The sequence below is a fragment of the Pseudochaenichthys georgianus genome, chromosome 9 (genome assembly GCF_902827115.2).
Source record: "Pseudochaenichthys georgianus chromosome 9, fPseGeo1.2, whole genome shotgun sequence".
Taxonomy (NCBI): Eukaryota; Metazoa; Chordata; class Actinopteri; order Perciformes; family Channichthyidae; genus Pseudochaenichthys; species Pseudochaenichthys georgianus.
This window is the reverse complement of record NC_047511.1, coordinates 23,490,023-23,508,101: the sequence shown is the minus strand read 5'-3', so window position 1 is coordinate 23,508,101 and position 18,079 is coordinate 23,490,023. Positions and strand designations below refer to the sequence as shown.

General features: G+C 42.6%; 1 protein-coding gene across 1 annotated transcript in view; it reads left to right on the top strand.

The window, feature by feature from the left end:
- Positions 1 to 6,722: 6,722 nt before the first annotated feature.
- The window catches only part of LOC117451943 (lipoxygenase homology domain-containing protein 1-like), a 38,198-nt gene continuing 26,841 nt past the window's right edge, over positions 6,723 to 18,079 (top strand). Inside the window, exons 1-13 of the mRNA XM_034090325.2 lie at positions 6,723 to 6,768; positions 7,647 to 7,807; positions 7,902 to 7,978; positions 8,056 to 8,252; positions 8,711 to 8,903; positions 9,062 to 9,222; positions 9,344 to 9,665; positions 9,979 to 10,130; positions 11,176 to 11,309; positions 11,494 to 11,636; positions 11,810 to 11,914; positions 12,115 to 12,243; positions 12,322 to 12,486. Of these exons, the coding sequence (XP_033946216.1) occupies positions 6,754 to 6,768; positions 7,647 to 7,807; positions 7,902 to 7,978; positions 8,056 to 8,252; positions 8,711 to 8,903; positions 9,062 to 9,222; positions 9,344 to 9,665; positions 9,979 to 10,130; positions 11,176 to 11,309; positions 11,494 to 11,636; positions 11,810 to 11,914; positions 12,115 to 12,243; positions 12,322 to 12,486 (1,954 nt within the window). The 5' untranslated portion in view covers positions 6,723 to 6,753. The remainder of the gene's footprint in view (positions 6,769 to 7,646; positions 7,808 to 7,901; positions 7,979 to 8,055; positions 8,253 to 8,710; positions 8,904 to 9,061; positions 9,223 to 9,343; positions 9,666 to 9,978; positions 10,131 to 11,175; positions 11,310 to 11,493; positions 11,637 to 11,809; positions 11,915 to 12,114; positions 12,244 to 12,321; positions 12,487 to 18,079) is intronic.

Here is an 18,079-nt window from a genome sequence, read left to right as displayed (position 1 = left end):
GAGGAGAGCGGGATGAGTTGAGCAATGACTCACAGGATACTGACAATGGAGATAACAACAATGAATCCAAAGGGGAAAAGAGAGCAGAAAAACTCCCAGATTTGATTGAGACCACTAAGAAAGGATCAAGACGGTCCTTGGACAAAGATAAAATGCCAAAGGATAAAAAATCCAGCAAGGACAAAGGGGAAGAACATACAGCTGGGGATGAAGAAGGTAAAAAGAAAAAAAAAGAAAAGAAGAAGAAAGGTTCAGATAAGGGAGATAGCGATGATGACACCAAGAAGACCAAGGGAAAAAAGAAGAAGATTGAAAATTATGTTGAAATCTATGAAAAGGAGCTTCGCAACTACGAGCCAGAAAAAGTGGAGAGCTACGAGGATGAGTATCACAAAAAGAAAAGTGAGTGCAATTAGATCAATGTATGTAAGCTTGTTGAGGAACGACACCTGAGACCCGGAAGGGAGGTGAAACTTTGATTGCAATTATGGGATTATGCAGTAATGGGCCCATGTTTTGTTTGATGTTCATGGTAACATTACACTGTGTGAAGTACCATTCATGTTTTGTTAGTATGTTATCTTCAACCTACAGCTATATGACACCTGCCACTCACTTACCTTTACAAAGGTTGGTTGCGCATCTTAATGAGGGGCTTCACTTACCTCTAAGGTATCTTTGTAGCTCTCACTGTCTGTAAAGCCATTCTGAATGTCTATCTGATCTCTACACAGAAACACATGCCTCCTTACACTTTAACTTAACCTACATTTACCTTAATCAATAAACAATTATTTTAAACTTGCAAAATCTCACTTTGGTTATTAATCTTTCTCCTGCTGTAATCAAACTGTACAATTCTTTCTGAAACACTTTCAATTGTATGTTGTGACTTAACCCTGTAGTATATGAGGTGGTGACCATCACTGGCGATGAGAGAGGAGCAGGCACCGACGCCAACGTGTTTGTCACTCTATTCGGAAACTATGGCATCACTCCCAAAGTCCACCTGGCCAGCAAGTATGTGACGTCAAATATGATCCCATTTGGATAAAAGGACTTCTACAATTGTAAAGATTTTGGTCAAATAAAGAATAATTATTTCACCTTTATTAATCACACTGCTCAGAGGCCTCAGTTACAGCCTCAGCCAGTTTGACACCATATTTGATTAAGTTGATTGGTTCGTGTGCTTGAACTCTAACTCTTTTGTTTTTTCTCTTACAGCACAGAGAAGAGGTATGTATTACCTTACGCCGGTGGTGTTGTTGATTGTCGATCAAATCTCATACAGTGGTTTCGTGGAGAATTTACATCACATTATTTGCTGCCTGGCTTTGTCGAATATGTGCACAGCTTTAATGGTTCAATATAAATAAGTGCATGCAGAAGGTTTTGTTAACAGCAGAAATTCTGGGCCGCTCTCAAGTTTGACCACTTTGTGTTTTCAGGAGTCGCACGGCATTCGAAAGAGGAAAAACTGATGTGTTCAGAATCAGAACTCACAATGTTGGATCTTTGAAAAAGATAAGGTACCTTAGTCTTAACACATTTCATCCCGGATCCATTCTGTAGAATATTTTTCAGTTTGACAATGGTCAGGTTTGAACACTGTTGCTTCAGGATTGAACATGACAACACAGGCCTGAGCGCCAACTGGTTCCTGGACCGGGTGGTGGTGACGGACGTGATCCGGCCACACCTGAGGTTTTACTTTGCCTGTAACAACTGGTTCAGTAAGGTGGAGGGAGACTGCCTCTTTGTCAGAGATCTGCTGGGTAGCATGGACCCCATGGACATTCCCAAATGTATGTATACACAGAAAAATAATAATAAACTAAAGAATAATAATAAAATGTTATTGAAATACTTTTTATATTGATTATAACTGTGGTTGCTTGTGATTGATTCATTTTAAGGTGTTTATAGTCGATTCATTTTCTGAAAAACCTTGATCAAAGTTTTTGGTCTTAATTTTCCAGATAATAAGTATATAGTGAGTGTTTTCACTGCGGATGTGAAAGGCAGTGGAACAGATGCAGATGTTTTCATCAACATCTTTGGGGAGTTTGGAGACACAGGTAAATTACAACACATAACACTTGTTTTCTCATGTTTTCCTACATAATGAAGTTAAGAACAGCTTTTATGCAGTTTGGGTTCTAATCAGGATGTATCTGATAGAAATTAAAGATTGTTTTGTTGTCTAAGGTGAAAGACGACTTGACAATGACAAAAATAACTTTGAAAAGGGCACAGAGGACAAGTTCACCATCGAGGCACCAAACTTGGGCAAAGTGAGGAAGATCACCATTGGCCATAATAACAAAGGCTCTTCAGCAGGATGGTTTGTGGACAAGGTAAGAAACTGAAGTTGTTGTTTACCAGAGTGTGTCTTCAGGAAAAATATGCCATTATTGCTCAAAACTGATACCCCTTCATACATTTTTTAAGGCGGATAACAAAAGAATAAAACATGTTACTTTAATGTGTTACATCACATGTTACAATGAACAAAACTGTGTTTAAAAGTTTAACTATTATGCTCAGTAATGCCTCTGAAGAGGTACTTAAGACATGTGATCCTCCTATTCCTCTCAGTTTTCCCATCTAGTCTAGTGTTCATGCTCACCCAACACATATAGTTTGCACGACTGAGAGATGAGTTCATTCGAGCAGACGCACATACACACACAGGACACACATGTCGTCATCCTACCCTCTCTGTAAAGGGAAACCATGACCCATTAAGGGATCGCCTTTCAGCAAACAGACAGACGAGTCGATGGATTTGTTGGCAACTGCAGCACAGACTGACACCAAAGATCAGCAGTAATAAATCATAACCTTTTGGCATTGTACATGTTTACATGGATTTGAGAGTAAATATTACTTGAGCTCATTGCTGCTTAAACATGTTTAAACCTATATGCTACATGTTTAAAAGTATTTAAATCTGTGAAACAAAGCCTAGAGGACTCAATGTAAAAACAAATTCATAAATTGACTTTAAATATACAACTATACATTTCATTTCAGATATAACCATAACCATGACTATACAATCTAAAAAAACACAGCAAACAACGTAACAATCAAACGATGTCAAGCATACATACTGTATATTAGATACATACATGTGTTTCCAGGATCTAAAATATATTTTAAAATATATTAAAATTAAAAATATAAAAAAACAACACACAGCAATGTCTTCAGAAAACGTGTTTCCTCTTCTGTCTGTCATCACCATCCTCTGATTATGTTCTTATTTCTCCTTTTCAAACAGGCGGTAGTGGATGATATGGGAAACAAAATAGTTTATGAATTCCCAATCAATCGTTGGTTTGCCATCGATGAGGATGATGGGAAGATACAGAGAGACATTTTGGTGGGGGGCAGTCAGCCCACAGGTGAGAAATGTTGTTTATGAGCCAGGAAAAACCTTCCCTATACTCTAATCCTCATGTCAGTGAAAGAAATGTGGCAAGAAAGAAAATGAATATGTCTGTTTCCTTCAAATTATTTGCCTAATTTTTAAATAATGACTCTTCAGAAAAATATTGCAGAAAGGATTGTATGACAACAACATTTCTACTGCCAGGGAACAGATCATTTACTGTTCCTCTCATTCAGTCCAGCAAGAGAAATGTGTTTTCAGTGAGACTAGTCAGAGGCAGTGATCATTCATTCTCAGGTTTAATGTTTGGATCCGGTTGATCTGCTTCCTGCTCAGCACCGTATGGGAGTACAGGTGCAGTGAACCATAATGACCTGCTGGCAGATCCTGATAGCATCTTGTGTAACTGTACCCACCAGGTATTGTGTACAATGTCCAGGTCGTGACAGGAAACATCCGAGGTGCTGGGACCAACTCCAAAATCCACATTGTGATGCACGGCTCAAAAGGCCAAAAGAACAGTGGCAGGGTGAGGAGAAGATAACAAAAACAAAGCAAAGACAACTTTTACTCCTTCTAAAAAGCAATGGTTTTCATTTCTATTGCTTGAATTTCCTATATACTCTCTGGAAAATGCAACATTTTCGAACCAATCCGGTGTTTAATCTACACAATCATCTATATTAAAGAAAGATTGTGTTTGTTGTCTCCTGGCTTCTCACACCACACTGGAGCCATGCAATGAATAATGTTGATGAACACATGTAACCAAAGTAAATACGAGACTGGTAGAATAACGTAACGATATACAGTGCTGTAGGTGTAAAGGTGTTCTCGATACATCTGTAAACTATTTTTCACAATTGCATTTATAGTAACTAGTTTAGATGTGATGATAAAGGTTCAGATGTCTGGAAATAGACGGGAAAAGGTTTGAATATTAGTCTTTAAAAGCTGTACGAAACAAGTTAAAGACATTTTTGGTGCTTAATGATCATCCCTCTGTTTTATACCACAATGCAATACCCAAAACTATTGTATTCAGAACATTGAGTATGTGATTATATATTTTCGGATCTATCTGTCGTAGAGCGGTTGAACCAGTGTTTCCTTTTATTCTTCTTACATATGTTTGTATTCAGGTGTTTTTGGAAGGAGGAAAGTTTGAGCGGTGCCTGACAGACATCTTTAATGTTGAGATCGCTGCGCTGCTCAGTCCCCTCAGCAGAGTCACCATCGGACACGACAACGACGGAGTCAGTGCTGGGTGGTACTGTGAGAAGGTAACACGCACGCACGCACGCACGCACGCACGCACGCACGCACGCACGCACGCACACACACACACACACACACACACACACACACACACACACACACACACACACACATGCATACTAGGGCTGCAACAATCAATTAATCTACCCATTATCTTCTAGAATAAGTGTTTGGTCTTTATAAAGGAAGACAAACTGAATATTGCTCATCAAAGATGTCGTCTTTAAATGTCAGTCCAAAACCAATAGATATAAACTTTGATTTAAAACTCAATTGAAAACAGAGAAGGAAAAAAAGACATTTGTATAATATGATGAAAACAGCATTATCAGCCAATATTGCACAAGCAAATACAATTTTTTATTTAATTTTTCTCTCTAACAATAAAAACAAGTAATAAGAATATAGTTGTTATCGATCGACTAATCGCTGAAGTTAAAACACTACAATCTGGGAATAAACTGAGATATTTCAGCTGAATCAATGTTTTTGCAGGTGGTGGTGTTCTGTCCTTTCACCGGGATAGAGCAGACCTTCCCATGCTGCAAATGGCTGGATGAGAAGGAGGGAGATGGTCTGATAGAAAGAGAGCTCCATGAGATGGTCTCACTCAGGCAGAAGAGACAGAAGAGTAAGTTACAAACATTTACAATTCTCAAGCAAAAAAGTCCTTTTCAGGGGCTTTACAGACATTTTGAGGAGTTGGACATTCAACCCCCTCATCACAAACTACCTCTGTAAATTCAAAGGTACTGCTAAAAGAGTAAACACCCTTGTTAAACTGACTTGATTTGGTTCTGCTCAGAGCATCCCTGGTCCTTGTGGATCTGGACGTCAGACCTTCCCAGTGCAGGAACCGATGCAGACATCTCCTTCCAGGTGTACGGAGACAAGGGCAAGAGCGATGAGACCAGACTGGACAACAAAACTGACAATTTTGAGCAGGGACAGGTGGACAAGTTTATGGTAGGTATCTCATGTTTTAACACCACACTCATTAGTACTGTTCATCAGATAACGAGGCTTAGGACACTTCTTATCTTGATGTGCTCTTATAGGTTGAGCTGCCTGATTTGGGAAAACTGATCAAACTACGTATCTGGCACGAGAAGAGAAATCCTTTCGCTGGATGGCATCTCAGTAAGGTGTGGGAAAATAATTTATAATAATTTGGCAAACTTACGTCTATGATATGTTAAACTAGTGTGTAATTCACTCACATGCATTTGGCCAGTATTTGATTGACAACTAAGATTGTTTGTGATTCTATATTAATTAGATCTAGACCAAAAGTTGTAATCTTTATTATGCCTGATAAATTAAAAACACTGCTTGTTTTCAAATTAGGTAACTATGATGAAGACATTAACAAAGGAGAAATATAATTTTCCTTGTGAGCGCTGGCTGGACGTAAATGAAGACGATAACGAGGTTGTGAGGGAGCTTTCTGCCACAGGAGACTTTAATGCTGAGCCCCTGCCTGGTTGGTATATCCACCTGTATTCATCATAACCAATAGAAATCTACTTTGCCAAATAAAGAGAGGAATGTAGCATAATACCTGATTCATATCTGTTGTTTTGTTCTCCAGTAATAAAATACAGGGTGACAGTTTGCACAGGGAGTGTCGGCGGCAGTGGCACAGATGCGTCTGTGTTTCTAAATCTAATAGGAAGCCTGGGAGACAGTGGAAATCGGGACATGGTCAACTGCAAAAACAACGTCAACAAGTTTGAGAAAGGAAACGTGGGTATATCATTGTTAGACAGAAGGCTTATATCAGGAAGGAACACTCAATTATGTGCCCTCTCCTGTGTCATTGTCACGATCTGTCTGCGTTGTGTCTTGTCTAGATCTGTCTGTGGTTTTCTGTCTGCGTTGTGTTTTGTCTGGTTTAGATCTGTCTGTGGTTCCCTGTCGTTAGTTTCCCTGGTGTGTCTAATTTACCCGATTGTGTTCACCTGGTGTCCCTGTGTTTTCTCCTCCCTCCTCACCTGTGTCTTGTTTGTATGATTAGTCTTGTGTGTATTTAAGTTCTGTTTTTTCTGTCTGTCTTTGTCGGTTCGTCTTGTGTAATGACTTGGTCTGCGGTGAGTGTTCTGGTCAGTCTTTGTTAAATCGTTTAGCCTTGAAACAAAGGAGTTATTTTTGTCACTTGAATCTGCATTTTGGTCCTGCTTCCTACACACATCGTAACAGTCATATACTTACTTACTTCCCCTCCGCTACCGTACTCATTAACAAGGCCCGGCCCCCCCACTGACACTTTACCTCAGCCACATCATAGACTCTATGCATTACGTTAATGCAATGTACAACATTATTTTGTATTACAGCTAATTTTTATTCCATATTTTATTCCTCTATTTCATTCCATTGCAATGTAAATACTGTTATATTTTACTTTATATTTGTAATATTTTTCTAGTTCTCTACCTGTGTTTTTCATTCTTGTTTTTATGCACCACGACACCAAGTCAAATTCCTCTTATGTGTTAACCTACCTGGTAATAAACCTGTTTCTGATTCTGATTCTGATATAGTTTTGCTTCTTTCTCTTTCAAAAAACAAATGACAAACCTCCATCCAATCAACAAGCCTTAAACATTTCCTTTTTTGACACAAATCACTCATTTGTGTGCTATTAATTAAATGAGCCACACTTGTAGAATGCTGCTTTCTGTTTCTGGTTTGACAAATTTAGGGGATACGTTTCAATAATCAGGGACCAACCCCAGATGGAGCCCTGCATATGATTAATACAAAAATGTTTATGAGTCAACTGGACTATGCAGTTTGGACAATTCTAATGTGATTTGTCAAACTATCTGTAGCTTATGCGAAAATATAATTTCAATGTTGTATGTGCTGATTTTAAAACATTGGCCATATCTGTCAGGTAAATTGCTTGTTATCACAAATCCCCCCAATCATGTGATGCTGCCTAATGTTTTTTTTGTTTTTCCAGTATGATGAGTTTATAGTGGAGTCAGTATCCATTGGGCAGGTCCGCAGGGTGAGGATTGGACATGATGGTAAAGGTGGAGGTTGTGGCTGGTTCCTGGATAAAGTCATTGTAAGAGAAGATGGACAGGCTGAGGCTCAAGCTGTGGAGTTCCCCTGCAACAGGTGATAAGTCTCAGTGTAGATACAACATGCTGAATAGTTGTTACAACCACAGGAGTGTGTTTTTGTAATCGCTGAGAGTTGTGATCATTGGTAGGTGGCTGGACCGTAATGAGGATGACGGACAGATAGTCAGAGAACTAGTGCCATTTTCTGATGGACAGCGTCTTTACAGTAAGTTAAAAGAGTCTTGATGTTTTTCTAACATTTAAGTTGACTCCCCAGTGTTAATTGTTGTGTCTGTGTATCAGACGTTGACTATCACATTGCTGTGAAGACGGGCAGTGTCCCTGGGAGCAGCTCGGACTCCAATGTGTTTGTAAAGCTCTACGGAGAGAAAGGTGACACCAGTAAGATCCTGCTGGTGGTCTCTGACAACAACCTTGGGAACTACTTTGAGACAGGTCGCGTTGACATCTTCGTCGTGGAAACTTATGACATTGGACAGGTGATACCATGAAGACATAACATGTGATTTGATGTTGATAGTACATTAAGAAGCTTTAGAAATGATTAATTGAAGGCATGCAGTCAAAGATATTAGGGTTCAGTCCTTCCATCCCAATATGTGCTGTCAAGGTGCTTGCGATGGAACACATGATAAACATCAGGGTAATTACATTTAAGCAGTTTGCATTATTTATTGTCTCGATAAGATGTTAACAGTATACTCGCATTTGTACATGAAACACATAGCAGTATACTAGTTTGTTATTAGACTGGGTGCATTAGGATGCGTTTGTGAAGGTAAAAGTAAGACATAAGAAATTGTAAAAAGATGTATAAATGTTTTTGTCCTGTTTTAAAGTATTGTTTAAGCATGCATATGTCTGACTTTTCAGTTAATTGTATTCAATATTTTTTATATTTAACAAAAATATTATCATCCCTTTAATTATATTGCAGATAAATCGCCTGTTGATTGGCCACACCAATGAAGGCATGCGGGCCGGCTGGTTCCTGGACAGCGTTCAGCTCATGGTTCCAGTCCACGGGAAGCAGTACATGTTCCCCAGTGACCGCTGGCTGGACACATCCGAGGCCGACGGAAAAACAGAGGTGGAGATCTACCCGAGCGAGACCCTGGACATGGAACAGCGTAGGCAACATTCACACACTCTCACACCATTAGAAGAGACTATACAGAAACACAGACAAACAAGTCAGGTTCAAAACCTAGTTCTAAAACCCAATTTATTCAGATTTGTTATATTGTCATACATGTTTTACCAATTTTCTCTCATAATTACTTCCCAGTGATTAACTATGAGGTAACGGTAGTAACTGGAGATGTGACCTTTGCTGGCACCAACGCCGTAGTGTTCATCCAGATCTTTGGGGACAAGGGGAAGACAGAGGTCCTCACGCTCGCAAGCAGATCCAACAACTACGAGCGAAACACCACAGAAATATTCAAGGTATCAAAGCTTTGATTTTGTGCTCGGTGGCCCCAAAATAAGTCTACGTTGTTAAATCTGAATGCCAAAGAGAAGGGTAATGCTCAAGCGTTACATTTTGATTTGAAACAACTGTTCCCAGCTAGAGGCAAAAGATGTAGGGAAGGTCTTTAAGATCCGCATCGGTCACGACGGCTCGGGGATCGGATCTGGCTGGTTCCTGGAGACAGTGGACGTCAAACATCTCATCATGGCCTTGGTGCCAAAAGAGAAGAAAAAGGAGGACAAGAAAAAGAAGAAGAAAAAGAAGAAAGATGAGGAAGATGATGACGAGGCCGGAGGAGAGGAGATGCAGGAGGTGGTATTGACTTACCACTTCCCCTGTTCTCGCTGGCTGGCCGAGGGGGAGGAGGACGGGGAGCAGTTGGTGGAGCTGCTCCCCGAGGAGGCAGAGGATCTGGAAGGTAGGAAGAAAACACAACAACTCTATGTATTGAATAGATGCACAAGAACTACCTAAGTTTCTAATATTTGAAATATATATATATATAAAACACCAACATGTTTTTATTACCACCCACAAATCTGTGAGGCTACAATTTAAGCATGGATACATTCTAGAGAGATTAATAACTCATATGCAAAATTCACTGGTGCATTTTTCACACATGTTTTTGTCTTGTACTCTGTGTTGACCTTTTGGACATGCATGGTTGGTTTGACACAGTTGCTTTAAGTTAAAGTTGTTAGTAATTCATCCCCTGTATTGTCTGACAGTCAACACCTATGAAGTGTGCGTCTTCACCGGTGACACGCTGGGTGCCGGGACTGACGCCAACGTCTTCATCAATATTTATGGGGAAAACGGAGACACCGGAGAGCGTTATCTGAAGAACTCAGACAACATCAACAAATTTGAGCGGGGGCAGGTGGGTTAAACAAAGTCAAGGCAGTCAGCTGAATCATAAAGGAAGGAATCAAATATATTATTGTTTTATGTAAAACAGGCTGGGGAAAAGTTTACATTGTGCTTCACAAAACAAGCTTTTAAATATCAGAAGAGTAATTTGTTAATTCACTTGGGTTCATAGATGAGGAGTATAAAAAAATGTCTAGCTGGTGCGCTATTTCCAGTTTTATATGTTGGTTTGAGCCTGAATCACAAACACAAAATATTGTATTAGGGTTGTAAAATCGTACCCCATTACCTTGAAAAATTAACCTTCAGCCAATCAAAGAGTCAAGCACTTCCACGCAACATGAGCCTCGCACAGAGGTGTGTGTGGGAGTGAATTCTGGTAGGATTACGAGCTCTCCTGCAGGCAAACCAGCTGTGACTGAGAGGAGCTACCAGAAGTCATCGAACCTGTCCTACTTTTACTCATAACCTAATCCTAACCTGTGAATTATTCATGTCTGCATCACACCTGGCTGTGTAGGAACAATCAGATTGTGTCCTAAGATCAAACACGACAATTGTCATTCAGTGGAGAGAATGTTTGTTTACAGAAAACTGGAAAATATACTATATTCATTTCAGAAGTCTGTAAGCAAGAACATTTTATTGATACATCCGTTTTTTCTCACACATTTAATTTGAAATTATGTTTATTATACAGGAAAATATGAATAGAAACATTAAGTGGTTTACAGCTGGTTCCAGTTATGCCATCCAATACAACTCTAATGCCCCAAAGTTTACTTTAGTGATGCCTACATTTGTTGACTCTGTGTCACTGTTGTTAATCCATTTATATGTTTAGCACTGAGGTCAAAGTTTGTGATGGACTGCATCATATTCGGAGGTGTTTCTAATTGTCTGCCCCCTCATGTAAAGTGAACATTATGAACTTTGTAATGATAGATGTTAAAGCAGTTGTTTAAGCCTGTTGGATAAGACTGCATTACAGTGCACGTGTTCTCATGTAAGTGGCTGTAAACCAGTATTGTCTGTATCAACATTGTGTTTGGCAGGAGGATGTTTTCATCGTCACAGCTGTTGAACTGGGTCCTCTGAAGAAGCTGCGGATCCGTCATGACAATTCTAATTCTCATTCATCTTGGTACCTGGACCGTGTTGAGATAGTGGACACAAAGGATGATACGACGTAGGTGAAAACCAACATATATTTTACATGAGTTTTGCCAAACTATTGAGTTATCAAGAGGAACGATCTAACTAAAAGACTCTAAAGAGCAATAGCTTTGTGTTATTATACAGCTCACAGTATCTAAATAACATGTCGTATTTTAGTTAGCGTGCCCGATTAGATGTATTTCTTGGATATACAGGTACTATTTCCCTTGTACCCGCTGGCTGGCAGTGGACGAGGACGATGGACAGATAGCGAGAGAGCTGGTTCCTGTGGACGAGGCCTTCATGAAGAAGGACGAAGACGAGGATTCAGGCGCCACTCTGGGCCTCGAGCAGAAATGTAACTTTCAAATCTGACTCATGTCTTAGTAGTGGGACAAGATAAAAAGGGGACTTTCTAGAGTATTTAGAGTGCTGGGGAAACATGCAGGTGGAGACAAGAGAAGAGCGAGGGACTTTGAGTGATTGGATGAAAAGGTTTAAAGAACTGACTGATTTCATTTGATCTTACAGCCATGTCAACTACATACACTCTCAAAATAAAAACCGGGGAAAAGAAGTATGCTGGAACTGATGCTAACGTGTTTGCCATCCTTTTTGGTGAAAATGACGACACAGGTATGATAACTGTATTAAAAGGTGGATGCATGCACAATACAGAGATAAGTCAATAATAGCATACAAGAAAAATAGCAACAAAGATAATGTAATGCAAGACACAAGAATACAAAAAAGGAAGACATAAACACATTCTAAAACAAAGCAATAAGATAGTTGAGATACCCATCTGAATATAAAAATGTTCGTGTCACTCACAGGGATCATCAACCTTAAGGCTTGTAAGAACTACAAGAATAAGTTTGAACAGGGGATGATCAATGAGTTCACTGTGGAGGCGGTGGATTTGGGCGACCTGGAAACATTTCGAATTGGGCACGACAACTCAGGTGGGGAAAGAAAAGTTTCCTCAAAAATAAGCAGAACACTTTCTTAATGGTATAACGTGACTGTTTTCTCTTCCACAGGAGGTTCATCTGGTTGGTTCTTGGACTGGGTCGAGATTGACGCCCCCTCACAGGGTCAGAGACTACGCTTCCCATGTGGCCGCTGGTTGGATAAAGGAGAGGATGACGGGCTGGTTGTGAGGGATCTTTATCCCGCTGATTTACAGACTGAACTCTACATGCCATGTGAGTGAACACAGCTGTGGAAGAAGTGTTTGAATCCATTGGGGAGAGTGACAATGCGCTGATGGAGAATTTGTTCTGTAACAGTGCTTTTTGCAAGTTTTACCCAGAAAAAAGGGATGATTAACAGTGAAATATGTTTAAAGCACTCAGTAGAAGAGTGGCTTTAAGAGCATAGACTCTTTGATGTAGCCGGTTAAAAGTGAGATGATGTCACAGTGGCGGCCTGCATTTTAAACTTCACCATGGCAACAGTACTTAGCTTCTTGACTTGCACGTAAAAGAGTCCAAATACAAAGCTGCAGTCATGGATGCTGTTTGGTGTATTTCATTTTTATTTTCCAAAATAACACAATCAATATAAAGAAAACTGTACATTCAATTCAATTCAATTCAAAACCTTTATTTATCCAGGTAAAATCCCATTGAGATCAATGATCTCTTTTTCAAGGGAGACCTGCAGCAGTAGGTTCCACAAGAAGACATAAAAACATAAACAACAGAACAACAAAAGGACATCATACAGCAAAATGTACAGGGATTACAATTTATATATTTAACCACATGTACAGGTACCAACAGCATCTGATTTTGTAGCATCCAACCGAGCTTTAAAAACATGTAGTGGTACTAGCTTGGTAATTTTCCATTCTTTTTGCAGACTGTTCCATGTTAGTGGAGCTGCACATCTAAAAGCTTTCTTCCCTAAAACAGTCCTAGCACTTGGCACATTTAATAAAACCACAGCATGCGATCCCAGGCAATAAGTACTTTCAATTCGCCGAGAGATCAGGGAGCAGATATAAGATGGTAGTTTATCCAACATGGCTTTGTAAATGAAAAAGTACCAGTGACTGAGCCTCCGTACAGTAAGTGATGGCAGACCTGCCTTGGTATACAGGGTACAGTGATGCGTAACTGCTTTACAATTTGTCAAAAATCTCAGTGCACTGTGACACGCAGCATCTAACTTGCTCAGGTAATTGGCAGGTGCAGTCATATATAACAAATCACCATAGTCCAGCACAGGTAAAAAGGTCACAGTGACTAGCCTTTTCCTGGCCTCAAGCGAGAAACGGGACTTATTTCTGTAAAAGAAACCTAGCCTAACCCTCAACTTTTTAAGCAGGTTATTTACATGAAATTTAAAAGTGAGACAATCATCAAGCCAGATACCCAGGTATGTGTAACAGGTAACCACTTCAAGTTGTATTCCTTGCGTAGTTACAATATCCAAAGCAGTCTCCGGTGTATTTTTAGCTTTAGCTTTAGAAAAGAGCATTACCTTGGTTTTATCCACATTTAAAAGAAGCTTAAGCTCAGAGAGCTGAGCCTGAATAATGTTAAAAACAGCCTGTAATTTAACAACAGCCTCGTTAATCGAGGGACCTGCACAGTACATAACGGTATCGTCCGCATAAAAATGTAAGGTTGCTACTTCGACATTTTCACCTAAACTATTAATATAGATAGAGAATAATAGCGGACCTAAAACTGAACCTTGTGGTACACCATTAGTGATGTTTAACCACTCAGAAGACAGCCTATCAAACTGAACACATTGGGACCTTTCAGAGAGGTAGTTCACAAACCACCCCACTGCATGGCTGGATATGCCAATACTGACCAGCCTCTGCTTCAAAATGCGATGATCGATGGTATCAAAAGCTTTGGATCGGTCAACAAATAGAGCTGCACAACTCTGCTTATTATCTAAAATACTCATATCATTTACCACTTTCATTGTGGCAGTGATGGTGCTATGCTGCTTTCTGAAGCCTGACTGATGTTTAGACAGGATGTCATTTGTACATAAAAACTCCTTTACTTGTTCACTCACTAGGCGTTCAAGAACCTTGACCAGAACTGACAATTTAGAGATGGGTCTATAATTGTTTAATAAGGTGGCCTCCCCTCCTTTTAGTAGTGGCAGGACATACGCTGACTTCCATACTTTTGGGATTTTGTTCGTGCTGAGTGAGAGGTTAAAAAGAGTAGTAAGAGGTGGAGCAATACAATCTATAGGTTACTTACTTAACCCCAGTTCTCAGAGTAACATGAAGTGAGATGTCTCACTATGGGATGCGCCTCATCGCGGAGCAAACAGAAGCATCAATCTCATTACGCCAATCCTGATTGGCTGGTGATCTTGACATCAGCGTCAGGGGAAATCACCCCCTATAAGTAGCTTGCGCCACAACGCATGCGTCATTCAAAATAAGCACCTCTTCTCGCTTCACCATAGCAAGGAGGGCCGTCTGGTGAGACATCTCACTTCATGTTACTCTGAGGTCTGGGGTTACGTAAGTAACCTATAGTTCTCATTCATAACACTCCGTTCGATGTCTCACTATGGGATATTGTAGCTCCCGTATTGCCAGACGAGCTTATCTCGAAAATCACCGATCAACCACAATTTAACAGGTAGAGTCCTGACTGAACAAGGTGCCCAGCACTGCTCGGGCCACGCTTGGAGCGGAGACGTCTAGCCTGTAAAAGCGGACAAAAGTGAGCGGCGAGGACCAGCTCGCCGCTGCACAGATGTCTTGGATGGAAACACCCTTGAACAAAGCCCAGGATGTAGCCAGGCCCCGAGTCGAGTGAGGCCGCAGACCCGAAGGTGCTTGCAAATTCTGACTCGTATAGGCCAAAGCAATTGCCTCCACAATCCAGTGGGAGAGCCGTTGCTTAGTAACAGGCTTGCCCTTGTGAGGGTTAGCCCAGGACACGAAGAGTTGGTCATTAAGACGAAGCTCTTTTGATCTGTCCATATATGTGTGTAAAGCCCGGACTGGACACAACAGATCCTGCTGCTGCTCCCCGGAGGAGACCAGCGGCGGAGGAAATGCCTCAATGTCAATTGGGGTACACGAACCAACCACCTTTGGTGTAAAGGCAGGGTTGGGCTTCAACAACACTCTCGTTTGCCCTGGGGCAAACTGAGTGCATGAGGGATGTACAGACAGCGCATGAATATCGCTGACCCGCTTGGCGGATGCCAGGGCCAGTAACAGCACTGTCTTGAGTGACAGATGTTTCATGTCAGCTCCTTCCAGGGGTTCAAATGGGGTCATTCTGAGCCCATTCAAAACCACTGCCAGGCCCCATAAGGGCACCAGCGACCTGGAGACAGGGAGGAGCCTGCGAGCTCCCTTCATAAAACGGCAGACCAAAGGATGTTGGCTAGCCGTCTTACCCTCAAAGCCCACATGGCATGCAGCAATAGCAGCCAGGTACACCTTGATCGTGGAGAAAGCTCTGTGTTTTTCGATTAAGTCCTGTAGAAATGATAAAATCACCCCAACAGGACATTGAAAAGAGATGTGTCCTTCTTGAAGGCACCACTCCTCAAACACCCTCCACTTACAGTCGTAAAGAGACCTGGTGGAGGAAGCTCTCGCACTCTAAATAGTGTTTATCACCTTCTGAGGGAGTCTCACTGTATTCAGATTGTATCACTCACGGGTCAGGCCCATAGTGCCCCGCGCTCTGGGCGTGGGTGAAGGATCGCCCCCCCCGCCTGAGACAATCTGTCCCTCCGTGGTGGGGGCTGCCATGGCTGCCCGCACAACAGCTGATATTTCTCCGCCAGCCTGTACGTTGCGGGCTAGGGCAGAAACATCAGAGTAAGTGTGTGGCGTTGCTCCTTCACTCTGGCCATAGTTGGGGGTAACAGAGCCAGGGGTGGGAACGCGTACAGAGGACCCGGAGGTCAATCGTGTACGAGTGCGTCCCCGCCTAACAGTGCGTTTACATCGTGCATTAAAGAGAACAGCTGTCATTGAGCATTTTTTCTTTATGCGAACAGATTTAACGCGGCTCCGCCGTAACGCACCCACAGCGGACTCACGATCCTTGGATGTGGAGTCCAGTCTGCATAGAGTGGTGCACCTCTGGACAGTAATTCTGTCCCGAGGTGCATAACTCCCGGTACCTGTGTCGCTTTCAGAGAGAGGAGACGTCTGCCGCTCCAAGGGATCAGTTTGTGTGCCAGTGTGTGTGACAGGAGACAATGGAACCTCCCTTGGCGGTTCATACACGATATCGTGTTGTCTGTCCTCACGAGGACATGGTGTCCTCTGAGAGAAGGCAGGAAGCGTTTTAGGGTGGAGAACACCGCTAAAAACTCCGGGTAATTTACGTGCGCCCGCTGGAGGTCTCTGGTCTAGAGACCTCTCACCGGGCGACCTTCGTAAATACCCTATCAGCCTGTCTGACATGTGTCCGTGGTGACCACCTTCCGTGAAAGGACAGCACCCGTAGGCGCGTCCCGCACTAGAAAAGTCGGGTGTAGTGCCACTACGTATTACATAATAACCAATACTCTCGGCGTGCGGGGTTTAGTATTATTATGAGACCCATGTTGAGCCGGTGCTTTACGAGGACATTTGTCTGCGTAATCTGACTCTGCTCGGCGGTCATTATAGATAAAACCCTTCTTTCCCAGAATATGGGTTGACTCTCTCTGGGCTTGTGAAAACAGATAAAGTGTAACTGTTTTGAGAAGCCCAGGCAGATGTCGTGAGTATTTCCTGCTGTATGCTCCTTAGAGCCAGCTGAGATGTCACGCTTACGGCTCCAGCCGGCACTGCGCCTGCGCGTGACGGTGGTGCCTTCACGGCCCCAGCCGGCACAGCGCATGCACGTGACGGTGGTGCCTTCACGACCCCAGCCGGCACTGCGCGTGGCGGTGGTGCCTTTACAGACCTGCCAATAATCCGCCTTTTGAGAGATGCCGTAGCTGCTCTCAGAAGGGTACAATTGACAGGCTGTTTATTGGCTTCATTGATTTTCTTTTCATTTTGTTGAGCTGCGCCCTCGGCCTGAAGCCTGGATGCGTCAGCGGCAAATGTTTTATGACAGAGAAATCAATCAATGTGTGACATGTGTTTGTGCGGACTTGAGGATGGTGTTTAGGCATCTCTCGAGGCAGCGGGAACACATTCACGGAGGGGAGAAGGAGGGGCTGTCACGCCGCTCGCTTCTTCTTCCTCGACTGCTGGCCAACATTCTGGGTTGGCTGAGCCTGAGCTGCAGCCGGAACAGGAGATTTTCTCGGCCAACTTGCCCTTGTCTCCAGCCTGGGCTGGGGACTCGGGGTGGGCTGCGACCTCTGCTTGTCCGGTGCTTTAAACCGAGCAGAGTTCGAGACAGCTTGGGTGAAGGACTGCTGCTGCGAAGGCAGCGGCTGGACCCTTCCAAATGTCCGTGACCGCTGCCATCTCGTGCAGAGTGGCTGCTCCCGGGCTACCCGACAGGTCCTCGCAGAGCTCCGCATGGTAGGCGGTTAGCAGCGAGGACAAGTTCAGGGCCCTGGCGGACAGCGCTGCCGCTTTGTAGGACTTTTCAGTCATTGTAGACTGAAAGTGGTCCGCCTTTGCTGGCAGCGTGGGGTTCCTGCTTGGTGAGGGGCCCACCTTCGGTAGAAGGTGGGCCGCCACCAGTGGTTCCATGGGCGGTATGCGGAGCAGGCCGAGCCTCTCCATTCCATCGCAGTCCAGGGAGGAGGCACCCTGGATTGGGACCTTGTTGCTGAAGGGCCGGTCTCTCCACGAGACCGACACGTCATCCAACATTTCTGGAAAAGGACAGGAGG